Consider the following 26,908-nt stretch of genomic DNA (forward strand, 5'->3'; position numbering starts at 1 on the left):
CTCTCTCTCTCTGCCTGCCTCTCCATCTACTTGTGATTTCTCTCTGTCAGATAAATAAATAAAATCTTTAAAAAAAAAAAATGTATGCATGTGTATGATCATTGCTTATGTATGAACTGATTGCTAATGTTGAAACTGCATAAAGGGATCAGAATTTTTTGTTACTTATTCTGAAATACACATATACGCACAATTAGGATTTTACAGAGGGAATGTGAAGAAGTAAATTGGAAGCATCTTTGCTTTTTCTTGAATCCATCTGGTACGTTTTAGTTGACTGTCTTTTGTGTACGTGGATTCCTAAGAATGAGGTATCTTAATTTTAAAATAGCAAAAGAGAGGTGCCTGGGTGGCTCAGTCAGTCAAGTGTCTGCCTTTGACTTGGGCTGTGATCCCAGGGTCATGGGATTGAGCCCCACAGTGGGCTCCCTGCTCCACCATGGGGAGCCTACTTCTACCTCTCCCTCTGCTGCTCCCCCTGCTTGTGTTCTCTCTCTGTCAAATAAATAAGTAAAATCTTAAAAAAAAATTTAAAAATAGCAAAAGATGGAAACGATAGAAGTGATATGGGGATAGTAAAAACTTTATAGTTGAAGCGAAGGCTGTAGATGATTACAAGAACATCTTTTTGTTTTGAGAAATAAAAGATGTTGACGCTAGCTTTGTTAGGAGATAGGTGATGACACCTCAGTCTTCAGATGAAAACACTTGTCCTTTGTGCTGGGAAGCATAGGCCTGAAGAAGTCTTAGAAGAGTGTGAAACAGGAGTAATCTTTAACATATTTCAGGGAAAGAAGAGGATTTCAGTATTTATAACACCAGTTATTTTGTCTTTTTAACAGATAACATGCCTGGACATTTCCAGTGGAGGCGGTCTTGGTGTGTCTTCTAGTACTGATGGGAGCATGAAGATCTGGCAGGCTTCTAATGGCGAACTCAGAGTAAAGGCTTTGGTTATGCTTTTAGGTTCTTATACATGAAGGGTGGTTGGAGAAGCCTTAGACTGGGTCACAGAAAGTGGAGTGGTGCATTCTAAATTTATTGGACCACTGCACTTCAACTGATCTTGTTCTCCCATTTGTTAATCTGAGAACCATCCTCAATCTTGGTGATTTGCCAGAACAGATTGGGCCTGGAACAGTGGAGAAGCCAGGCTAGTGAATGTCTAGGTGGGTGGTCCCTTGGTATGAACTGCCTTCAGTGATAAGCTTCTAAGCCAGATTAGCTAGGCTGTTACATTGATTATATGGCCAAACTCCTCCACCTTATGCAGAGAATTTTAAAAAGAGGTGAGTAAAAGTGTCCTCAAGCCTCCTCAGCTCCTTATATATAGAACTAGACTTAAGGCTGGCTGGGAGAACCTTGGAGTTCAAATCCATTATATCTGTAGCCAGAGCTACAGGAAAGGGAGTCAGTAGCTCTTAAAACACTGCCTGGTATACAAATGAGCTAAAGAGATCCTTTTGAACCTCACTAGTTTTAAAAACCAGCATGTAGGCATAGCTTGTAGATATTTCATTTAAAGGACCAAGGATATGATAGGTCAGAGAATATCAGGGAATGGACAAGAGAACTAGCATGGAATTTTCTTTTGTTTTTCCAGAGAGTATTGGAAGGACATGTATTTGATGTGAATTGTTGCAGGTTTTTCCCATCAGGCCTTGTGGTTCTGAGTGGGGGAATGGATGCCCAGCTGAAGATCTGGTCAGCTGAAGATGCTAGCTGTGTGGTGACCTTCAAAGGTCACAAAGGAGGTATGAAGGGTGATTTCTCCAAAAGGCTTCTATAATGATTCCCCAGAGACAAATCACCAAAAAGGTGGAAAAGGTTGAAACAGAAGCTAGTTTTCTACAAAAACACGAATAATTCCTCTAACCGGCCATTTAAATGAGCTGTTTCCTCAAGGATTAGAAATTCCTTTGACACTGAGTCTTGTTATTGCTCTCCAGAACTAATTGACTTACACAGATAGTTGTTTTCTGCAATTGACAAGTGAAAAAAAAATCCTCCCCAGGAGGTTATCTGCTGTGTGCTAGGAGAGAGAGAGAGAGAGATGTGTGCCAACATTTTCTCATTATTAGTCCTTTGAGGTGACAGTAAAAGCTGGGTGGCAAATGGCTGCGTCACTAGATATCAAAGATAGAGCCTGACACTGACTATCAGTTCCTATGAATTTAAGTCACAGTTCAGATTTTAGGAATGGATTAGCCATATAGCCAGTTGATAACAGGTTATAGAGACAAAATGAGAACATTTTCCCTTTGTAACTGGTTTGTGGGACAAAATTATAATTTAACAATATTTTATCGATAATTGGAATGTTAAAAAGGTGATAAATGTTATTCTTATTTTACAAGTTTAGGTATTTTTTAAAAAGTATTAACATCCCCAATAATTCTTTACCTTGTTCCCTTCTTTGGAACCATAGTACACATCATCTGTGTGACTCATTTGAGAATTAATTATGTATTGCCCTATCCTTAACATATTTGTTAGTCTTTTGATTGTACCTGACGACATTATAAATAACTTGTATGGTTGAGTTTAAGTTTTGTTACTTCTTTATAATGATTTGTGAGGTTACATACAGATCATCTAGTAAATACATGTTAACCTTAGCAAGGTTATTTCTAAGACTGTCAGTACATAGGTACATTGAGGAGGAATAGAAAAGATATCTGGAACCTTCTTCACATTCAGCCTGAAGAACTGACTGGTCTGAGGAGTCCAAGCGGCCTGCATAGATAGGGAGTGCAGGAGCCAGACAGGTTGACTAGAAGTGATAAACTGTAGGAGAAGTGATGTGAAGTCAGATCCAGGCTAATGTTTGTGAGGTCTTGTATGCTCTTCCCTAGGTCTGTTAAGCAGGGCCAGATTTGTTGTTGCCCTTCTTCCACAGTACAGAAAATCAAAATTAATCAAAATTGATCTCTGATAGTTTAGCAGCATATGTGTCACTGTCTCCAGCTAAATGAATTCCAAGTTCCATTGTATGGCTCCCTTTTTAATCTCTTTACTTACAAGATTTTAAAGGATGTTTATTAGCAAAGGCCATGAACTATATAAAAAACAGAATAAAGAATTATTACCTGGGGGCGCCTGGGTGGCTCAATGGGTTAAGCCTCTGCCTTCCGCTCAGGTCATGATCTCAGGGTCCTGGGATCAAGCCACGCATTGATCTGCTCAGCTGGGAGCCTGCTTCCCCTCCTTTCTCTCTGCCTGCCTCTCTGCCTCCTTGTGATCTCTGTCTATCAAATAAATAAAATCTTTTTTAAAAAATATTTATTTGTTTATTTATTTTTAAGATTTTATTTATTCATTTGACAGAGGGAGATCACAAGTAGAGAGACAGACAGAGAGAGGGGGGAAGCAGGCTCTCTGCTGAGCAGAGAGCCCAATGCCGGGCTCAATCCCAGGACCCTGAGACCATGACCCAAGCCCAAGGCAGAGGCTTAATCCACCAAGCCACCCAGGTGCCCAAACTTTTGTTATTTTAAATCCCTGGCTTGCTTATTGCTTCTGGTATATGAAAATATGATAGTACATGAGGCAGTATGTAGAGTGTTTAAGCTTGGGATTTGGAGACATAGAAATCTTGGTTTAAATCTTAGTTTTTGGGGTGCTTGGGTGGCTCAGTGGGTTAAAGCCTCTGCCTTCGGCTCAGGTCATGATTCCACGGTCCTGGGATCGAGCCCCACATCAGGCTCTCTGCTCGGCAGGGAGCCTGCTTCCCCCGTACCCCCACTGCCTGCCTGCCTCTCTGCCTACTTGTGATCTCTGTCTGTCAAATAAATAAAATCTTAAAAAAAAAAATCTTAATTCTTCCACCTATGATCTGTAAGATCTCAGAAAGTTGCTTCTTAACTATTCTGAGCCTTGGTTTCCTCATGAACATGGGGATAGCAGTATTAAATGAGCTGGTACATATGAAGGATTTAGTATAATCCCTGGTATTATAGTAAGTGTCCAATAAATGTTATTGTTCCTATAAAATACAAAGCTAAACTTTAATTCCTGCCAGAGAGGGTGAGCTTTGTGATATTTTAACATACTTGTCATGTGAAAAGCAGAAATTGTTATTTCTAATAGAATAGACTAATTCTTTTTTTTTCAATTTATTTATTTTCAGAAAAACCATATTCATTATTTTTTCACCACACCCAGTGCTCCATGCAATCTGTGCCCTCCATAATACCCACCACCTGGTACCCCAACCTCCCACACCCCTGCCACTTCAAACCCCTCAGATTGTTTTTCAGAGTCCATAGTCTCTCATGATTCACCTCCCCTTCCAATTTACCCCAACTCCCTTCTCCTCTCTAATACCCCTTGTCCTCCATGATATTTGTTATGCTCCACAAATAAGTGAAACCATATGATAATTGGCTCTCTCTGCTTGACTTATTTCACTCAGCATAATCTCTTCCAGTCCCGTCCATGTTGCTACAAAAGTTGGGTATTCATCCTTTCTTTTTTTTTTTTTTAAAGATTTTATTTATTTATTTGAGAGAGAGACAGTGAGAGAGAGCACATGAGAGGGGAGAAGGTCAGAGGGAGAAGCAGACTCCCCATGGAGCTGGGAGCCCGATGTGGGACTCGATCCCGGGACCCCAGGATCATGACCTGAGCCGAAGGCAGTCGTCCAACCAACTGAGCCACCCAGGCGCCCCGGTATTGATCCTTTCTGATGGAGGCATAATACTCCATAGTGTATATGGACCACATCTTCCTTATCCATTCGTCCGTTGAAGGGCATCTTGGTGCTTTCCATAGTTTGGCGACCGTGACCATTGCTGCTATAAACATTGGGGTACAGATGGCCCTTCTTTTCATGACATCTGTATCTTTGGGGTAAATACCCAGGAGTGCAATTGCAGGGTCATAGGGAAGTTCTGTTTTTAATTTCTTGAGGAATCTCCACACTGTTCTCCAAAGAGGCTACACCAACTTGCATTCCCACCAACAGTGTAAGAGGGTTCCCCTTTCTCCACATCTCAATGTGGTTTTAATTTGAATCTCCCTGAGGGCTAATGATGATGAACATTTTTTCATGTGTCTGATAGCCATTTGTATGTCTTGATTGGAGAAGTGTCTGTTCATATCTTCTGCCCATTTTTTGATATGTTTGCCTGTTTCGTGTGTGTTGAGTTTGAGGAGTTCATTATAGATCCTGGATATCAACCTTTTGTCTGTACTGTCATTTGCAAATATCCTCTCCCATTCCGTGGGTTGCCTCTTTGTTTTTTTTTGACTGTTTCCTTTGCTGTGCAGAAGCTTTTGATTTTGATGAAGTCCCAAAAGTTTATTTTCGCTTTTGTTTCCTTTGCCTTTGGAGACATATCTTGAAAGAAGTTGCTGTGGCTGATATTGAAGAGATTACTGCCTATGTTCTCCTCTAGGATTCTGATGGATTCCTGTCTCACGTTGAGGTCTTTTATCCATTTTGAGTTTATCTTTGTGTATGGTGTAAGAGAATGGTCGAGTTTCATTCTTCTACATATAGCTGTCCAGTTTTCCCAGCACCATTTATTGAAGAGACTGTCTTTTTTCCACTGTATATTTTTTACTGTTTTGTCAAAGATTAATTGACCGTAGAGTTGAGGGTCCATATCTGGGCTCTCTACTCTGTTCCACTGGTCTATGTGTCTGTTTTGGTGCCAGTACCATGCTGTCTTGGTGATCACAGCTTTGTAATAAAGCTTGAAATCAGATAATGTAATGCCCCCAGCTTTATTTTTGTTTTTCAACATTTCCTTAGCGATTCGGGGTCTCTTCTGATTCCATACAAATTTTAGGATTATTTGCTCCAGCTCTTTGAAGAATACCGGTGGAATTTTGATCGGAATGACATTAAAAGTATATATTGCTCTAGGCAGTATAGACATTTTAACAATGTTTATTCTTCCAATCTAACAGAAGTTCTCCAGTAGCACAAATATGATCCCGGTTAATATGTAATTGGTTTTCCCTTATATTTTTAGATATGTATTTTATATGTAAATAATTAGTGTGTTCTTTAGTAAGCAGAGATGAGATATGTATATGTTTTTAAATCTTTCTAATAAAAAGATAAAGTAGTTTTGTCTTTGTAATATAGTAATCCCCCTTTATCCCTGGGGAATGCGTTCCAAGACCTCCAGTGGATGCCTGAAACTGCAGATAGTACCAAATCATGTATATACTATCTTTTCCTATATGTACAAACCTGTGATATGTGACAGACAAATGGATACTGCGTGGATATGCTGGGTAAAGTGATGTGATTCACGTCTTGGCTGTGGAATAATGCAAGATTTTATCACGCTACTCAGAAAAGCATACAATTTAAGACATATGAATTATTTATTTCTAGAATTTTCCATGTAATATTTTCCATTTAATATTTCCATTTAATATTTTCCATTTAATTTTCCATTTAATATTTAATATTTTCACAGAAAGTGACACTGTGGCTAAGGGGATACTACTATACATGAGTCTTCTACGTAGCTCCAAGGTGTACTTTAGTTTGAAGTTTTTAAATTGCCCAGGCCTTTTAACTAAGGTTGGTGAATTTGGAGGTATATAGAAATATAATCCTTTGAATAATAATTTAATAATCATAACTCTAATAACTGCCAGATCATTCTTAATCTGTGAAAACATTGAGACAAATGGAACACCATTATAGTTGATTGGTTGAGTTTTGCTCACCATGGTAGGGAAGCTGCTTGCATTTGTGGAATAATTTTAGCAGGTCATGTTGCATTTTCAGCTCTTCAGCCATTATTTTCAAACTCTTCTCTATTTTCTTTGAAATAAGATATGCTGCCTTGAAGTAACAGTAGGTGCTTCAAAACTTTTTTTTTTTTCAAGACTCATTTTTTCTGAGATCTAGTCACAACCATTACTCTTTCCATGTACACACACACATACATTTCCCCTTCCCTGGTATGTGTGTTTTTACTTCCTGGCAACATTAAACCAGTTTAATAGTAAAACTAGATAATTTTAATGGAGTAAACTTGTTAAAAACATGCCTAGATATATGAATGTTGCTGTATTTTTTACTAAGACTTGTTTTAGTCATAGTGTCATTTAACGTTCTTATTTCCCAGACATTGGCTAGGATGTTTATTTGTGATCCAGTGGAATCTTTTCTTTCTTTTTTTTTTTTAATTTTATTTTTAAGATTTTATTTATTTATTTATTTGACAGACAATGATTACAAGTAGGCAGAGAGGCAGGCATGGGGGTTGGGGGGAAGCAGGCTCTCAGCTGAGCAGATCAATGTGGGGCTTGGTCCCAGGACCCCGAGATCATGGTCTGAGCTGAGTGGAATCTTTTCTTGAAGGCAAATGCTTTTTCATCTTGGTTTTTATGTTGAGGACTTTTATCAGTTTGGTTTGATATTTAAAGCTTTTTGGCTTCTGGTAGGTCTTTGCTCTGGTAGCTTCTCTTGCAAGGCCTTCCTGCTACTTTCATAGCTTCTTTCTAGAGTAATTTGTCATAGGTTCTAGCTCTGTAGGGCTCCTCTTTCTTTTATTCTTGTCATCTCAGAGTGAAGAAGAGATCCATTCTAGTTGCCACCGTATTGTGAGAAGGTAGTTGGGGGAAAGTAGAGTGCTACTTTCCACTACTTTGTTTTTTCTCATTCTACCTGTTGTTGCCAGGTCAGGATAGAGGTTCAGCTCTCCACTGGACCCTGCTGAGCCTGATCACTGTCAAGGGTCAAAGAATTGGACTGCTGCCTCCTGCTTCAGTGGGAGTAGGGTAGAAGAGCGCTGCCTGTTTAGCCACACTGACCTTGGAGAAGGGGAAGTGGCAGTTTTTCTCTCTCTGTTTGAGTAAGTTGCCAACATTTTCTGCTAGGCCACCCCTTTCCCAATTTTTTGCAACTATTTCTTGGAGTTGGGTTGTTTTGTTTTTGTTTTTGTTTTTAAATTTGTACATTTTTTTTTTAATCAATTCCTTGTTGGAGGCTTCTGTAGATCCTTTCCAGGTTGTACGGGAAGCAATAAGGAAATCCAGGGAATTTGTTACTCTTTTGTTCTCCCAAGTCCTCAAGTCCCAACGTAACCTTCTTTCCATCTTCCAGTTTTCTTGTCTTTTTTTTTTTTTAAGATTTTATTTATTTATTTGACAGAGAGAGATCACAAGTAGGCAGAGAGGCAGGCAGAGAGAGAGGAAGGGAAGCAGGCCCCCCGCTGAGCAGAGAGCCTGATGCGGGACTCGATCCCAGGACCCTGAGATCATGACCTGAGCCGAAGGCAGTGGCCCAACCCACTGAGCCACCCAGGAGCCCATCAGTTTTCTTGTCTTATGTCCAGATTTTTTTCAGTTATAAGGGAAAGGGCCTGGGAGAGATGGGGCTACTGTCTTTTGGCCAGTACAGAAGTCACATCTTTAAGATGGCGAGATTAATCCTTTCAATTAGTTCTCAGTGGAAGCAGTAAGACAGTGATTTTCAAACTGAACTGAAACATCTTAATTTTTATTTAAAAAACATGTTTTAAAAGCCAAAATTAAAACTTAAAAACCACTGTTCTAGGACACTCCACTAAGAATTAAATCCAAACCTTTTTCTAAGTCTGTCTCTAAGGACTAGTTTTTGAACCATTGGGAAGCAAGGACTTTGTTCTATTTCTGTTTTTCTAGCACTTGAACTTGCCCAGCATGTAGTACATATCCAGTACATGTTTGTGAAGCAACGGAGTCATTTAGGCATATCTTTATTCTCTGCCCTTGTAGTTCCTTTATGACCCACTCCATCTTAGGATCCTTTTTCTTTTCCTCTTGCCAGGTATTCTGGATACAGCCATTGTTGATCGGGGGAGGAATGTGGTGTCTGGTTCTCGAGATGGGACAGCACGACTTTGGGATTGTGGGCGCTCAGCCTGCCTGGGAGTCATTGCAGACTGTGGTTCTTCTATCAATGGAGTGGCTGTGGGTGCTGCTGACAACTCCATAAACCTCGGCTCGCCTGAGCACACGCCGAGTAAGTTGGTAATGATATGTTGAGCTTATTTTGATTCCTTAGGCACCTTCAGTGTTTGCCTTAGCTTCTCCTTTTCTCTCCTTTCTCTGCTTTTTTGGCTGGTATTTGTATTTTCACCATAAGTTTAGTATTTATTGCATACCTACTATGTTTCTATTGCTTTGGAATCTATAAAAGAAGTATATGTCATGTTAACTACATTTAAGTAAGTACATAGTTTAGCAGATGAGACTGATGCCTATAAAACAAAAAAAAATTTTTTTAGCTGGAACAACATAATGATTCTTAATACAAATAAAATGGTTTTTTGGAAGAAGAGAGTATTTTATATTTTAGGTTAGTGTAGATGAGAAAGGTGTCACGAAGAAGTTGACTTGAACCTTGGAGGATGAATTTGAGTTGAATAGACAAGAATGGAAAGGATGGGAAAATGGGAGCTGGGGTGTAGGATTAGGGGCAGTTCACATTAAAATAGCTTGAGGTGAAATTAACTGTTAGGTAGAAAGATATGTTTGGTTGGGTCAGAGGTTGGATCAGGAGTAGTTAGTAGGGGCACCTGGGTGGCTCAGTGGGTTAAAGCCTCTGCTTTTGGCTCAGGTCAGGATCCCAGGGTGCTGGGATTGAGCCTGCCATCAGGCTCTCTGCTCAGCAGGGAGCCTTCTTCCCTCTCTCTTTCTCTGCTTACTTGTCTGTCAAATATATAAATAAAATCTTAAAAAATAAATAAGAATAGTTAGTAGTGGGGATCACCTGGCAGGCTCAGTTGTAGAGTGTGCAACTCTTGATCTCAGAGTTCCAAGTTTGAGCTTCATGTTGGGTGTAGAGATTACTTTAAAAAAAGTCTTTAGGGGCTGGGGCACTTGGATGGTTCATATGGTTAAATATCTGCCTTCAGCTCAGGTCTTGATCTCTAGGTCCTGGGATCGAGTCACGCTCCCAGCTTATCAGGGAGTCTGCTTCTTCCTTTCCCTCTGCCTCTCTCCCTGCTTGTGCTCTCTTTGTCTCTCTCACTCTCAAATGAATATATAAAATCTTTAAAGGGGCACCTGGGTGGCTCAGTGGGTTAAACCTCTGCCTTCAGCTTGGGTCATGAACCCAGGGTTCTGGAATCGAGCCCCACATCGGGCTCTGCTCAGCAGGGAGCCTGCTTCCACCTCTCTCTCTGCCTACTTGTGATCTCTCTGTCAAATAAATAAAATCTTTACCAAAAAAAAAAAAAAAAAAAACCCTCTTTAGGGGCATCTGGCTGGCTCAGTCAGTGGAATGTGAGACTCTTGATATTGGGGTTGTGGATTCAAGCCTTATATTTGGTGTAAGGATTAAAAATAATCCTTTGGTGTAAGATTTTAAAAATAAAATCTTTTTAAGAAAACACTTTATTTTTTACAGCAGTTTTAGGAGCAGAAAGTGCAGTTTCCGGGGTACCTGGGTGGCTCAGTCGGTTAAGTATCCAGCTCTTAGTTTGGGGTCAGGTCATGAGATCAAGCCCCATGTTGAGTGCCATGCTCAGTGCAGTCTGCTTAAGGATTCTTTCCCTCGCCCTCTGCCCCTCCTCCCACTCACAGTTGCACACACGTGCTCGCTCTCTCTCTCTCTCAAATAAATAAATAAATAAATAAATAAATAAATAAATAAATAAATCTTTTTAAAAAGGTATGGTTTTCATACTCCCTCTGCCCCAGACAGCCTCCCCAATTACCATTTTATCAATCTCCCTCACCAGAGTGGCATATTTGTTACAATTGATAAACCTGTGTTGACTTATCATTATCACTTAAGTAATTTTTATTAGGTTCATTCTTGGTGTTGTATATTCTGTGGATTTGGACAAGTGTATAATGACATGTATCTATCATGAAAAATCCTTTGTGCTCTACCACTTCATCCCTTCCTCTCCTATATCCCTTAGCAACCACTGATACTTTTACTGCATCCATGATTTTGCCTTTTCCAGAATGTCACAGAATCATAAACTATACAGTCTTTTCAGATTGGTTTATTTCATTTAGTAATAAGCATTTAAGGTTCCTCCCTATATTTTTATGGGTTTTTAGTACTGAATAATATTCCATTGTCTGGATGTACCTCAGTTTAGTTATCCATTCACCTACTGAAGGACATCTTGGTTGCTTCCAAGTTTTGGCGAATATGAATAAAGCTGCTATAAATATCTGTGTGCATGTTTTTATGTGGACATGGGTTTTCAACTGATTTGGGTTATTTTTGTCCTTCACTTTTTATTTTTTAAGATTTTGTTTATTTATTTGAGAGAGAGAGAGAGCATGAGTGGAGAAAGGGGCAGAGGTAGAGGGAGAAGCTGACTCACTGCTGAGCAGAGAACCTGATGCAGGGCTCAATCCCAGGACCCCAGGATCATGACCTGAGTCAAAGTCAAACTCAACTGACTGAGCCTCCCGGGTGCCCCATTGCGCTTCACTTTTTTTTTTTTTTTAAAGATTTTATTTATTTATTTGACAGAGATCACAAGTAAGCAGAGAAGCAGGCAGAGAGAGAGAGGAAGGGAAGCAGGCTCCCTGCTGAGCAGAGAGCCCGATGCGGGGCTCGATCCCGGGACCCTGGGATCATGACCTGAGCTGAAGGCAGAGGCTTTAACCCACCGAGCCACCCAGGCACCCCTGCCCTTCACTTTTGACACACTGTAGGTACTCTCTTGTCTTAAACTTCCCATGCAGATGTACTGTGGTCCAAGAACTAAAATTGTGGCTGACCACCAGATGTTCCCTGAGCTCTCTTTGGAATTAATAGGATAAGTCTTTTCCCAAAGTGTGATACATATGCAATTAGTGATAAATAAGATTATTTCAGGCAGTACACATCTTCAGTAGTATACTATTAAATATATTTAATACACATATTTTGCTTCAAACCTAAGATAGCCCACAAATATTATTTAAAACAAGGTTAAGTTTTTAAAAATGTATTGGCTTAAAGTAATTTTTTTAAAAGATTTTATTTGTCAGAGATCGAGAGCACAAGCAGGGGGAGCATCAGGCAGAGGGAGAAGAAACAGGCTCCCCAATAAGCAAGGAGCATGAGGCCACATGTGAGATTAATCCCAGGACCCTGGATCATGACCCGAGCTGAAGGCACTCAACCGACTGAGCCACCCTGACATCTCAATTTAAAGTAATTTAAATGAAAATATGCTTTTTGTTTTATTTATTTATTTATTTATTTTTAAAAGATTTTAGTTATTTATTTGACAGAGTAAGTGAGAGAGGGAACAGAAGCAGGGGGGAGTGGGAGAGGGAGAGGGAGAAGCAGGCTTCTTGCCAAGCAGGGAGCCCGATGTGGGGCTTGATCCCAGGACCCTGGGATCATGACCTGAGCCAAAGACAGATGCTTAATTGACTGAGCCACCCAGGCACCACGTACTAGTCTCCTATAACCCTTACTGAGAGACCCGGGCGCCCTTTTTTTTTTGTTTTTTGTTTTTTTTTTTTTCTTTTTTTAAGGATTTTATATATTTATTTGAGAGAGGTGGGGAGAGTTGAGAGGGAGAGGGAGAGGCAGGCTCCCAGTTGGTAGGGCGCCTAACTCAGGGCCTGATCCTAGGACCCCGAGATCATAACCTGAGCCGAAAGCAGGTATTTAACTGACTGAGCCACCCAGGTGTCCCTTACTAGTCTCCTATAATCCATTCTCCTCAGAGCAACCATTTGTGGTCATTTTTTTAAAAAAAGCAACCCACAAATCAAGTCATGTTGCTCTCCTTTGTCCCTACTCTCCTCCAGTGACCTCCTTTTATACATATATTAAAATCCTATCCACTTCACTTGGCTTATCACAACACTTAACACTTTCTGACCTCCACATTCCTTTCCAGCCTCGTGTCATACTGCCTTTACTTCGCAAAGGTGTTTGCATGGCTAATTTCTGGTTTACCAGTCAGTTCTCATTTGAAACCTGGCCTCCATGGAGTTTCTTAAAAGATAGATTTATTAAAAAAAAAAAAAAGATAGATTTATTTGATAGATTTATTTGTTTGTTTTTATTTAAAAGAGGATGGGCTGGTGGGGATGGGGGTAGAGGGAGAGAGAGTCGTAAGCAGACTCCATGCTGAACACAGAGCTGACGCAGGGCTCAATCTCATTACCCTGAGATCATGACCTAAGCTGAAACCAAGAGTCAGATGCTTACCTGACTGTGCAACCCAGGTACTTCTCATGGATTTTTTTTTACAGTTGAAGTTTAAACTTAAAATTACCTTTCCTCACTCAGCCTTCCACATCTACTCACTACTGATTAGATTTTCCTTCTTTATTTCCTTTGTGGAATTCATCACTGTCTGAAAATATCCTATTTGTTTATTTACATATTCCACTATAATTCTTGAGAGTAAGGACCCTGTCTGTTCATATATTACTATTTCCTTAGCACCTAGAATAGTGTCCAATACATAGTAGACCCTCACTAAAGATTTTAGTGAATGAATAAATTTCATTTACTGCAGACCATAAGAGCCTTGAGGGCAGAGACTGTTCTAACATTGTGCCCCTGCTGCTAATATGATATCTTGTCATATTCCAAATGACTTAATATTCTTAAGTTGGGTTTATTGATAAGTATTTTACATGTAGTAAAAGTTGCCCTTTTTATCTTATTTTATTATATATATATATATATTTTTTTTTTTTTTTAAGATTTTATTTATTTATTTGACAGACAGAGATCACAAGTAGGCAGAGAGGCAGTCTGAAAGAGAGAGAGGAAGAAGGAGGCTCCCCGCCGAGCAGAGAGCCCAATGCGGGATTCCATCCCAGGATCCTGGGATCATGACCCGAGCCAAAGGCAGAGGCTTAACCCACTGAGCCACCCAGGCACCCCTTATATTTTTTTAATTAGCTTATTTAGGGGCACCTGGGTAGCTCAGTCAGTTGACCTTCTGACTCTTGGTTTCAGCTCAAGTCATGATCTTGCAGTCATGGGATTGAGGCCTGTGCTGGGCTCTGGGCTCAGTGTAGAGTCTGCTTCAGATTCTTTCTCCTCCCTCTGCCCTTCCCATGTGCACTCCTGCTCTCTCTCAAATAATAAATAAAATCTAAACATATATATATATATATTTATTTATTAAGTAATCTCTTATCCCTAACCTGGGGCTCGAACTTAAAGCCCTGAGATCAAGAGTTGCATGTACTACCAACTGAGCCAGGCAGGTACCCCAGAAGTCACCCTTTTAAATGATCAGTTCTGTGAGTTTTGACAGATGTTTACCAAGATACAGAATATAATAAAAGTTTTTTTAAGTTAGCAAATTAATCACTAAGAGGAATTCAATAAACAGCCATAAGGATTTGTGCTTTCTGGCACTGCCAGCTGATCGGCCTAGCCCATTGTTGACATGGTTTATCTGTCATGCAGGTGAACGGGAGGTTGGAACAGAGTCGAAAATGCTGCTGTTGGCACGGGAGGATAAGAAACTTCAGTGCTTGGGACTGCAGAGCAGGCAGCCGGCAAGTGGTTCCTCTAAGACTTTGGAACTCTGGGGCATGCTGGATCACTCTGATTTCTGGAAAGCGGTTTTGGAAACATTTCTGCTTGCTCCCTGTGTTCATCTTTTGGGAAAGCTGCAGGAGTAAAGGGCAAAAGAGTGTAACGATTAAGAGCATGGAATTTGGAGAAAGGGCAGCATTCACATCGTAGCTCTTCTATAATGGTTGTGACATTTAATAGGTTACTTAACCATTCTGAGCCTCAGTTTCCTCATCACTAAATTGGGCATAGTAGTACTCACCTTGTAGGGTTGTATGATGAGGATTAAATGCTCTACTTCTTTGTGACCTTTGTTAAGTCACTTTCTCTCTGGGCTTCAGCATACTGTGTATAAAATGATGAGGTTATGTAGATTTCCTTCCATATCCAAGGTAATGTGAAGAAATTCTGAGTCAAGGACTCATGCATTCAGGACTCTTGATCAACTAGTGACCAGAATGTCTCTTATGGAAGAATTATTTGAATTTTTTTCCTTCAGCCTTTGAAATTTTGCACTGGGCATACTACTCTTCATTAAGCCCGGGGTTCCCTGGGATTTTATTTTGCCCATCAGCCTCACCCAGATAACTTTAATGATATGGGTTGGCTATAGATTTTATATTTTCATTTCTTCTTGTTACTTTTGTTCTAGTGATGTTTCCATTTTCAGAAATGACATTCCAGAAACGTCACTCTTTCTGGTCGTATCGCCTCTGCACTGCTTTTCCTTCTGAAGGGAAATCACAGGTTTTGTTTGTTTGGCCAGATTTGTTTTTTTCCTTTCTTTTTAGAACATTTGAGGCAGAAATAATCAGATTGAGCTAACAGTAGAGAACAACAACAACATCTGATAATTCCTTTTTTCGGGAAGAATTATAATTCTTTAAATTGCCACTTTATTTAAGCTTGTTTCTTTTCCTACGTAGTCTCCCTTCAAAAGGTTGTCAGAAGTGACATGAACAAAATTTAAATGTGTGAATTGCAAGTATTTCCCAAATGGAGGGTTGTAATGAGAAGCAGAAGAAAGACGTTGGAGACTGAGGGTTGTGGGAGGCAGTGTGGGTCCTGGGAGGCAGTGTGTTGAGGGGCAGTAGTTTGAAAACTGCATCCGGGTGTGGTTGTGCATACATTGTTAAAGTCCTCTGCGGGGCCTGGTTCCTCTTTGGTCCTTGCTGAGTACTTTGTTTAGAAGCAGAGTACTTAAAGGGAGAGGAAAGCAAATGTCTCTAAAAATAGGAAATTTTTCCCTTTTTTGGTGTCTGCTTATTTCTGAAAACAATGTTTAAGCAGCAGTTTCGGCACCCGCTTGTTCCCAGGTGTTCCTCTTTGTTGGCTCAGATGCCTTCAACTGCTGCACTTTTCTCTCTGGCTTCTTGCTGTTGGCTGGGACACAGGATGGAAACATTTATCAGCTGGACGTGAGGAGTCCAAGGTGAGTCACCATTCATTTGCATGATGCAGGTCTTCTACAGAGTGGAAATTTTTATTAGCTTTAACAATGATTTAGCATAACATGTAGATGACTGTTGAATCAAGGGTATATTTTTCCATTTATAAAGGTTTTCCAGTGTGAGTGGTCTGGTTGTTCTTATTATTCCTGGAATCATATTAAAGGTAATTTGATTCATGCTGTCATGATTGTCCTATTGTAGTGATGGCTTTGGAATCTGAGCTTTAACGAACTAACATTTCACTTAAAATGATTGTACAGAACTTTTAATTTTAAGGAGCTCAGTAATTTTCTCAGTGGTATTAAATCTGGATTGGCTTAAGAGTGATCATTTTTAGTTCAAGTAAGCCAGCTGTTTTTCTTTGGCTTTGATCATAACCTATCTGAAATGGGCTTTATTCTGGTTTTAAAGATACCCAGAGAGAACCACACAACCTCTCCATCCCAGGATTTAACTATTTCTCCAATTCTGTCCCTTCTTTCTTCCATTTCCTTTCTTTTGTTCAGCTGACATTTACTGAATGGCTTTTGTGGTCACCAGATATTGTGCAGGGCACTGAAAACCAGAAGTAAAAGATACAGATTCTGCCCTTGAGGTGGATTCTAACAGTAAAGACAGGCAACTAAAAGACATTGGTGATACATTGTGGTCAGTGGGCTGACAGGGCTCTACACAGGAAAATGAGAAAGCGCTGAGAAGGAGAAAGGAGAAGGTGGGAATTCTTCTCCAAGGAAATGAAGCTTTAATTGGATCTTGTCCAGTAGGAAGTTACCAAATGAAGAGAGGGATCTGCCCTAGGTAGAATAGCACATAGAGAAGCATGAAGATATGTGGAAGTATGGCACTTTCAGGGATCTCTGAGTAGTTTAATATGACAAATATATACCCTGCAGACAGGGTAGCAGTTAGAAGTGATGTCAGACAGGAAAGCAAGAGTTTGTTAGAAAGAACACATGTACCATCCAAAGGAGTTTGGGCTTTACTCTAAGAGCAGTAAAGAAATTGTAGTGAAAGCTTGCACCTTTTCTTCCAAAATTTCAATTGCTTTACTTTTGTTCTTGTTTTTGACTCTATAGAGATTCAGGGAATGTCTGATCACTATTAGAAAATCAGCCAGGGTGCCTGGGTGGCTCAGTTAGTTAAGCATCTGCCTTTGGCTCAGGTCATAATCCCAGGGTCCTAGAATCAAGCCCCATGTCAGGTTCAGACTCGGACTCAGGCTCAGACCCAGACTCAGCGGGGAGTCTGCTTCTCCCTCTTCTGCTCCCCCTGCTTGTGCTTTCTCTCTTTCTCTCAAATAAATAAAATATTAAAAAAAAAAAAGAAGAAGAAGAAGAAGAAGAAGAAAATGAGCCTCACAGGGGGACCTAGCTGGCTCAGTTGGTAGAGTGTGCGACTTGATCTCAGGGTCACAAATTCGAGCCCCACTTTGAGCGTGGAGCCTACTTAAGATTAAAAAAGAAAGAAAATCAGCTTTACATATATATTAAATTGATTCTCATTCACCTTTCTCTTTCATTTCATAGAGTCCTGACATTTGTAATATCTGACAAGTATCTTTTTTTTACTCCCAACTGTCTTAATTTTGTCTGTAAGCAAAATAATTAACATGTGTTAACATTGTTATCTTAAACTCTTGTCAGGTCTCCCCTAAAGACTGGAGTTGGTGGTGGTAACTTAGTTCATTCAGCTCAGTGACCTGTTTAGTTAGAGACATGTTTAGATCACTCCAAGGTGGTTTTGAGTGGATTACCTGAATCTACCATTTAAGGATCTTGCCAGGAAAGAAAGTGTATGAATGTTTAATCTCTGTCCATGTTTGTCCTGTTTGCTTTTGTGTGGTTAGTCCTATATGTTGAATATAGTCAAGTGTTGCTCTTGAAGAAAAAAGTACAGTTGCTTCTTTTTCTTTGAATTCTAGGGCTCCAGTACAAGTCATCCACAGATCTGGAGCACCAGTTCTGTCCCTGCTGAGTTTCAGAGATGGATTCATTGCCAGCCAAGGTGGGTCCAGGGATCCCTTGAGAGAGATGGCTTCCTGTAGTTCCTTTAAATTTAAGGTTAGGGGTATCTGGTGGCTTAGTCTGTTAAGCATCTGACTTTTAATGCTTAGGTCATGATCTCAGGGTGGTGAGATTGAGCCCTGCATCAGGCTCCATGCTGTGTGGAGCCTACTTAAGATTCTATCTCTTGGGGTGCCTATGTGGCCTGGTTGAGTGACTTGATTTCTGTTCAGGTCATGATCTTGGGGATGTGAGAATGAGCCCAGCATTGGACTCCATCCTGGGCGTGAAGCCTGCTTGAGATTCTCTTTCTCTCTGTCCCTCCCCTCCCACCCTTAAAAAAAAAAGATTATCTCTCCCTCTGCCCCTTTCCCTGCACTCCACTCCTACTCTCCCATTCATGCCTTCTCTCTCTCTCTAAAAATAAATAAATTTATATTTAAATGCATGATCTATGGTGGGGCTAGGGGTATGGTTCTTCACAATTCTTTGGCATATCGTATTTATTGTACAGTGTTTATCACCCTACACTATGATTGTCTATATCTCCCTCCAGTTCAGACTCCTTGAAAGTAGTGATTGTGCCTTATTCATAGTAATATAACTGTTTTCAGAGGATGAAACTAAGACCGATGAAAGAAAGTTACCAGGAGCCACATTTCAGTTGAATGTAAGGAAAATGTTCTGTCTAGTTAGGAGAGAAGCTAGCATTGTAGAAAGCAGTACCAACTTGGGTTGGAGAAGCATAGGCTGGCTGGCCAATCTGCAAGGTGTTGTGAATAGAATTCAGTACCGGTTTAGAAGTTGGATATAGATGATCTTAGAGGTCCTTTGGAACTCTTTTACTAGAGAGGAGATTGAAATTGCCAGATTAAACAATTTAGAAACTTTTTATTATGGAAATTGTCAAAGAGATACAAAGGTAGAGAGAAAAGCATAATAAACCTGATATTCCCATTATCTAGCTTCAACCTTTACCAGTTTATAGCTAATCCTATTTCATCTTGTTTTACACTTTCCCTTATAATCCCCAACTATTGTGATATTTTGAAACATATCACAAATATTGTATTATTATACCTATCAATACTTACATAAGTATTTCTAAAAAATAATAATTCTTTTATTGAAAAGATGATTTTTGGGATGCCTGGCTGGCATTGGTGGAGCATGCTACTCTTGATATTGGGTTGTCAGTTTGAGTCCCATGTTGGGTGTAGAGATTACTTAATAAAATAAAATTTAGGGGTGCCTGGGTGGCTCAGTGGATTAAAGCCTCTGCCTTCGGCTCAGGTCATGATCTCAGGGTCCTGGGTCAAGCCCCACATTGGGCTCTCTGCTCAGCGGGAGCCTACTTCCCTTCTTCTCTCTCTGCCTGCCTCTTTGCCTACTTGTGATCTCTGTCTGTCAAATAAATAGATAAAATTTTTTAAATAAATAAATAAAATAAAATTTGAATTAAAAAAGATTATTTTTAATAATACCAGAAAGGATAAGGTCTTTCTGTATGCTGCTGGTTGGGGTATAAGTTGATTAACAGATAAATTAAAATTAATTAATTTGTTTCAACAGCAGTTTTTCAATTTTTAAAAAGCTTGAAAAGGTTAATTAAAATTTTATTCTTTACAAAGTCACAATGTTGATACAGAAAAACTTCATGCATAAAGATATTCTTTTATGTAATATGCTTTCAACCATGTAAAATAACATTTGCACAAAAAGGGGGTGCCTCGGTGGCTCATTGGGTTAAAGCCTCTTCCTTCGGCTCAGGTCATGATCCCAGGATCCTGGGATCAAGCCCCACATTGGGCTCCCTGCTCAGCAGGGAGCCTGCTTCCCTTCCTCTCTCTCTGCCTGTCTCTCTGCCTACTTGTGATCTCTGTCTGTCAAATAAATAAATAAAATCTTTTAAAAAATTTTGCACAAAAAGGATTGGAAAAATACATTAAAAATATTAACAGTAGTGATCTTTTAGGGGTAGATGGAGTGTTTTTTTTTAAATTTCTGTTTCTTGTTTTTAAAGTTTTCCTCAATTAACATGTACTGTTTTTATATTAAGTAAAACAATAATAAAAAATTACTTTATTTCAGCAGTTTACAGATCATTCCAAGTCTCATTTGTTCATGGTCTTTTAAGAAAATTAAGTTTAAAAATAAATATACTTTTATTTTCTTGGAATTACAACTTTGCTCCTTTGTCTCATGTATCCAGTCAAGTTTATAGGTGGAAGAATAATTTGGGAGCATATTAAAACATGTATATGGACAAGTCCCTGTTAAAAATCATGGGCCAGGGTAAGTTTGCAGTCCTCTATAAGCCTGAAGTGACTTGCTCTGTGCCCTTGGCAGGTACTGCTCATCAAAGACAGCCCTTCTTCCCACTGAGCTTGTACTTGTCCTTCAGATCCTCTAACCCAGCATTCGAGGCAGCCACTGTAGGCCCTCATGTTTGACCCATGTAATGAGGTCTGTTTGCCATTCTGGGTCTTGGGATAAACTTCTTTAGGCTCGTGATGTACTGAAATAAACTACAATACTGATTTTTTTTTAAAGCTCCTTTGCGTGCAGCTTTTCTTTAGTTCTCTAAATTTTTCTTTCTGCCTTTTAGGTGATGGAAGCTGTTTCATTGTCCAGCAAGACCTAGACTATCTCATTGAGCTCACTGGAGCTGACTGTGACCCTGTGTTCAAGGTACAGGCCCGAGAGGCACCTGGGTGATTCCCACCTGAGATCTAAGGCTTTTGAGGGGACTGAATCCAGCTACTTTGTGGGCATTCTGAATGATAAAATACTTATGGATGAGATAAAAGTCAGTGAGAATTTTGAATCAGAAGTGATTTCACCACTTTTTAGCTCTAGAAACTTGAAAAATCATTTCACCTCCTCAGTCTGTCAGTTCTATAAAATGAGAGTAATAATGTATATGAAAAATAGTTGTAAATTTTAAATCTTCTATAAATAGTTAGCTGTCATTATTATTATTATTTAAAGTTCAAGACTGTTTATCTCATTTGATTAGAAAGAGAAAAACAAAAGGGGAAATAATATTTATTGACTAGACATTGTGCTGGATGTTTTACATGTATCTTATTTCATTGTTATTATTCTTGAGGTATAAGTATTATTATTTCTATTGTTTTTATATTTTTTTAAAGTTATACAGCTAATACATACCTATAAAAATTCAAACAATACAAAATTACACAACTTTCAAGTCCCCTTTAAGACCTTTTTAGTTCTGCTCTTCTTTCCAGGAGTAACTAGCATTAACACTTGGGCATGTATCTTTCAAGACTGTTTTTGGAAAATTTTCACTTACATCTTTGTGTTTATGTAATTATGTAGATAATATAGGTTTATCTTTAGTTTGTGCATAACTGAAAACATTCTCTATGTATTGTTTTGTTCTGTGACTTTTTTAACATCTCAGAGCTCTTTTCAGATAAATGCAAATAGATCCACTTCATTTTTAAAATTCCTGCATAGTGTTCTATATTGTGAATCAACATACCATTTTCATTTTTATAAGTGAAGAAGCTGGAGTCCAGAGTGATTGAGAAAGTTGCCTTAGGTCATGTAGGTACACATTAGCACACCTGAGATTAAGCTACCTCCAGAATTCATGCTTCTTCCACTGAATTAGTGGTTCTTAACCTTTGAATCTCAGGCTTTTTCTCTTCTTTTCTTTCAACTGAGATCTTATCTACATACTGTTTTGCTAGTCTGCATGGGTACATTAATCCTAATGAGTTTAGATTTATAATGAGTGGGCTTAATCATATAATAACATACACACATGCACACAAATTGTTTTTAAAAAGTTGCGCATAGGGGCGCCTGGGTGGCTTAGTTGGTTAATAAGCCACTGCCTTTGGCTCAGGTCGTGATCCTGGAGATCCGAGATCGAGTCCCACAGCGAACTCCCAGCTCCACAGGGGGTCTGCTTCTCCCTCTGACCTCCTCCTCTCTCATGCTCTCTCTCACTCTCTCTTTCTCAAATAAATAGAATCTTTTTAAAATGCATATATTATGCTCCTATAAAGGTTGATTAAAAACCTCTAGTTTCAAAAAAAAAAAAACACCTCTAGTTTCAAGAATCAGTCTGATTTTGAAGATGAACTATTTTGGTCATTTTTGTACAGTGCTATGTTATTGAACTGCAATGTATATTTTTTAAAAGGACACTGATGAAGGGCACCAACTGGTATTAACTTTAACCTTAGCTGGCTTCCCCCTTCTCTCCCCAAGAGTTCTCCGATGTAAAGATGGAAAAGACCCAGTGATACTTTGGCAGCAGTTCTATTGCTGCGTGGAGGTAACAGAAGCAGGCCCAGGTCCCCCTCTCATTCTTCCACACTGTTCAACTCACAAATGGCTCTGAAATGATAACATTCACTGTCGTGCCTAAAAACTTATGAACATGGAGAGTCAGATAGAACAAGGGAAAAGAAAATCACAGGTGGGCACATGAAGAGCCAAGCTGCTCTGTCCAACACCTGTGCCTGTGTAATGTGTGGTTTAACTAAATGTGGCTGAACTACTAAAAGTAAACCTGCTTGACTCACCTTCCAAAGCAGAACAAGACTTTTGCCAGTGGTAAGGGGCTCATATACAGGATCTCTACTCCTGCATAGTATAATGTATGCACATAGCACATCTAGCCGCTGAAGAGCTGCACGGGCCCGCTCTCCCAGATCACATGCACGTGACTGGTTGTAGCTCCTTCACCCCTAGGACATCAACACCCCTCAGCATGGAGGTGAGAGGAGTGGGCCCACCAACCATTACAGGTGCCAGCTGTCTCTCTGCTGCAGCTTAGGGACACTGGTTTTTGGTTTCTTTGAACCAGTCCTTATTATTCCCAGTCTGACTAGCTGGTTCCATTGTAGGGCTGGTTCCTCTGTAGGTCTTACTTCCTGGATGCTCTGATCAACCTCGTTTTTCTACCTTCACTCTGTAAATGTATCCCAGAACCCCTACAACAGCTTCTGCAAAAAAACCAAGAGTAGAATGATGACAAATGTGGCACATCTACAGCAGCTCTCCCAGATTGGGACACAGTAGCCAGTCAGCCCGAAAATGAAAAGTGGGGATCCATAGCAATGATAATTATAGTAGGGACAAGAGGATGCACATCTTCAAAGAAGTGGTCATTGTCATCATAAGTGATGAAGACAGGGGCTCCCACATAACCTAAAAGGCCAGAATGCGAGCTACCCCCGACCCTGAAGATGAGGTTGAGAAATTCCAGAAGTCTTGGAGGAGGTGATGCCGTCCATGTGCTCTCTAAGCAAGGTGGCAGTAGTGGTGGCAGAGCCTAGACTGGCCTTCATCTCAACCCGTGGTGCCGTGGCGCAGCCCCAGCATGTGCCTTGCTCCTCCACGTAGCTGCTGCCTCAGATTTCTTTGAGAAGTTGATGAAATCCCCTCAGGCAGGCATATATTGAGAACTTCTTTGAATATAATTTTATAAGGTTCAGAGATACACCGGCCAGTCTATGGGTCATCTCCTTTCCCAGATCCAGACCCTCTGCCCTCAACTATGCACCACACTAAGGGGTTTGCTCTCTACTTGGCTGATTAGTTTCTCTGTTCTGTAGTCCTAAGGGACCTGGGTCCTAACTGGCTATTTTAAAATACTGATCATGGATCTAATTCTTCTTTTGTCTTTGAAGTCAGTAGAGCTTCTTAGACTCACTTGTACTAATGGAGATCAATGACGAGCTTCTATCTTCTCGAAATGGAAGATTCCCAGGCTTCCTTTGAGCTGTGAACTTTTATGTTCCAGGTAGCCACATGGGAGAAGCAGATCTACACATGCTGTCGAGATGGTCTTGTGCGACGCTATCAGCTCTCTGACCTCTGACTCCTTGGAAAAGGATGAAGTTAATGAAAAATATTGGCTCTAATCAACAAAGACATTAGTCCTTCTCAAGGACCATGGCCCCTTATTGTTTGGGGCACCCTTTGGGTGTCACAGAAAATCAGCTGCATTGCCCCATGTGGAAGTATCATTCCATGACAAGACCTACTGTGAATTGAGTAAGAAGCTCACACGTACTCCCTATATACACTCACCCCAGCAGCACAGGGCAAGGACATGGATGCTTACACTTTGATCTCATACCATTGTGTTAAATGTTTACAAGGACCAGAGGACTAAAGCCTGTGCTCTGAAGGAAATAAAGAGAATGTGTTTGGAAGAGTCTGAATTTGAAAAACTTTGTTAAATATTCTTACTCCAGCAAAAAGCCATTCAAGTTGATGGAACTCCTTTCTCAGGCACTTCCTGTTGGCCTACCTGTAGAGTTACTGCTTCTTAGCAGTAACTATTATTTAAGCAGGAGCCTGTGAATGATTCCTATACAGGTAGGGAAGCCAACTGTCTCAGTTTTCCTTGGACTGAGGGGTTTTCTGCTACGTGGGACTTTCAGTCCTAGGCAAACTGATAGGATTGATCAGTCCATATACAGGTAATAAAGTTGAATCCTATAATTGTGAGGGCAGTGACTGTCCGAGTGTGGTCCCTTAACTGCCAAATCAGTATCACCTGGGAACTTGGTAGAAATAGAAATTCCTAGGCCCCACCTCAGCCCTAAATCAGAAATTCTATGGGTAGAGCCGGCCAGGTGATTCTGATGCATGCTAAAGCTTGAGACCTAGAGGAAGAAATAATAAAGGGCACTTTTGTCATAGCTGGAACTCAGCACTTATGGGATGGTGAGGCTGGTCTTTAGAGGATGAGGCTGGGGAGGTGGGCCGGGCCCAAGCAATGAAGGGGCTTGAGTCCCAGGTAAGGAGCTTGAATTTCATTTGGTTGGCAAGAAACCCACAGAAGAGTTTTAAGCAAGGGTTTAACATGGGTCACTTTTTTTCCCCCTAAATATAAAAATGGAGTAATAATGCATGAATTCCGTGTTTTATTTTCACTTAGAATTTCTGAGTTCTTTCAGTACATTTAGACCTCCATCATTCTTTTTAACACTATGGAGTTTTACATTTTAGAGATTACTAGAGAGAGAAAAGGTTCCTTGGACAACACAACACTTGAGCTGAGCAATGTAGGCTAAGATCTGGCTTTATTTAAGGGAAGAATCCAGTATCTGGCTGGGGTAACAGTATGGTTCACAGCATTCTTAAAGGTATATTCGCATGTAATATTTATAACTTCACTATGACATGCAGATAGTGAGACTCCGATGAATTGGTTGGCCAAGGGTCATAGGGAACAGAAATTTTAACACAGTTTATCTTAACTTTAAATCCATTTTTTTCTACCTGTTGTATATGCTTAAATTGTGAAAATAAAATAGTCATTGAATATTACTGGTCATCTATGCTATACTAGGGACTGTATTTAAATATTTAATCCCAATGACATTCTTAAAAAGGAAATGGCATATATATAGTTTTATAGATAAGGAAACTGAGGCTCAAGAAACCCTTGATTTGGGCCTTGCTTAGTTTGTCTCCAAGACTGTGTCTTCCGCTACGCTACACAATACTCAAGACCTCTGGGACTTGACCAGTTCCATTTAAGGAGTGATTTGTGATAAGGTCAGGTAGACCCAAAGGGACATATTCCAGAGCTCAGAAACATTGGATCAAAGGAGATCTGGAGAGAACCTCTTGGAAGTCAGATGAAGAAGACAGGATGAAGCAGGATTGGGTGAGTTCACACAAGCAGGAATGTCTGTGAGTTCCTCTTCCAGGACTTGCTCTTCACTGCCGTCAGAGCTGTGATAGTCCAGTTGTAATGGGTGCAGTGACCCTTGACAGATGCCCTGAAATCTAGATCCAAACAGGAGGAGGGAGGCTAGCTCTTAGGTGACTCAAAGCCTCGTCTACTGTGAATGGAATCTCCCCAGTGTTAGCAGACAGCCTTTTTTTCCCCTTTTGGGTTGAGGAGTGCATTCTGGGTAAGGAAGGGTGGACAACCTTCATCTGCGGCAGTACAGGCTCAGGTAAACTAGACTTTGTTTCTTGGCTTTCAGACGCCCCCTTGTGACTTCTTGTGAGAAGTGCATCTATTTCTCTGAATGGAAAGCTGGCAGTGGCATTCACTAGCGTGCATGTAATTGGTGCCAGTAGCCCTGCAGAGTAAAGGTTTCTTATTCTTGAACATGTCTCTTTTTATATTTTTATTATTTACTCTTTTTTTTTTTTAGATTTTATTTATTTGAGAGAGTGAGCGAGAGAGAGCATGAGTAGGGCAAGGGGCAGAGGGAGAGAGAGAAGCAGACTCCCTTCTGAGCAGGTAGTCCGATTTGGGGCTTGATCCCAGGATTCTGGGATCATGACCTGGGCCCAAGGCAGACGCTTAACTGACTAAGTCACCAGGAGCCCCAAATTTACTTTTCACCTTGAAATCATTTCACACTTGAGAAAAGTTGTAAGGATGTGGTATCTGTTTACCATTTAGGGACTTCCGCCTGATTTCCAAATGGCTACACCATTTTACATTCTCAGTGACAGTGTATAAGGGTTCTTATTTCTCCATGTCCTTGCCAACCCTTGGTCTCTCCACCTTTTATCATAATCAGGTGAGGTTAAGTTGGTTAAAATGGTGCCTCCAGGTTTCTCCATGGCAAAGTTAGTAGTTTGTGGAGAGCTACTTTGAGACTATATGAATATACTGCTCCTCATCAAACTTGCATCATCTAGTGGCAGCCTTTGTTGTCTTTCTGAATCAGTTACTCCTATGCTAACTGCCAAATAGTCATTTTATCATTCCATCATTCTTTTTACATTTATAATTGGCTTTCTACTGTGAGACTTTCCCTTCTCTGCCATTTATCTAATTACTGATTCACTCACTTATCACCATAGGTTTATTATTATGGACTGCACATGGATTTGTATTTTATTTTATGGATTATAATCCATTATTGCTACTATTTATTTTGGTGGTTAATTTTTCTCAGTTGGACCCAGTGGTAGCCCCTTCAAGATGGATACTATGTCCTTTTTTTTTTTTTTTTTTA

General features: G+C 40.1%; 1 protein-coding gene and 1 pseudogene across 4 annotated transcripts in view; one reads left to right on the top strand and one right to left on the bottom strand.

Annotated features, from left to right (window-relative positions):
- PAAF1 (proteasomal ATPase associated factor 1) overlaps positions 1 to 24,132 on the top strand; it is a 43,969-nt gene extending 19,837 nt beyond the window's left edge. For 3 of the 4 annotated variants that reach the window (XM_059410422.1, XM_059410437.1, XM_059410428.1), the window contains 8 exons: positions 843 to 941; positions 1,604 to 1,754; positions 8,783 to 8,977; positions 14,360 to 14,451; positions 15,787 to 15,902; positions 17,843 to 17,925; positions 20,533 to 20,615; positions 23,713 to 24,132. In XM_059410422.1, the coding sequence (XP_059266405.1) occupies positions 843 to 941; positions 1,604 to 1,754; positions 8,783 to 8,977; positions 14,360 to 14,451; positions 15,787 to 15,902; positions 17,843 to 17,925; positions 20,533 to 20,615; positions 23,713 to 23,790 (897 nt within the window). In that variant the 3' untranslated portion in view covers positions 23,791 to 24,132. The remainder of the gene's footprint in view (positions 1 to 842; positions 942 to 1,603; positions 1,755 to 8,782; positions 8,978 to 14,359; positions 14,452 to 15,786; positions 15,903 to 17,842; positions 17,926 to 20,532; positions 20,616 to 23,712) is intronic. The other variant, XM_059410447.1, reaches the window with a different exon arrangement.
- LOC132025513 (tetraspanin-3-like) lies at positions 22,337 to 23,431 on the bottom strand (annotated as a pseudogene).
- Positions 24,133 to 26,908: the final 2,776 nt, after the last annotated feature.

This window comes from Mustela nigripes, chromosome 1, assembly GCF_022355385.1.
Source record: "Mustela nigripes isolate SB6536 chromosome 1, MUSNIG.SB6536, whole genome shotgun sequence".
Classification (NCBI taxonomy): Eukaryota; Metazoa; Chordata; class Mammalia; order Carnivora; family Mustelidae; genus Mustela; species Mustela nigripes.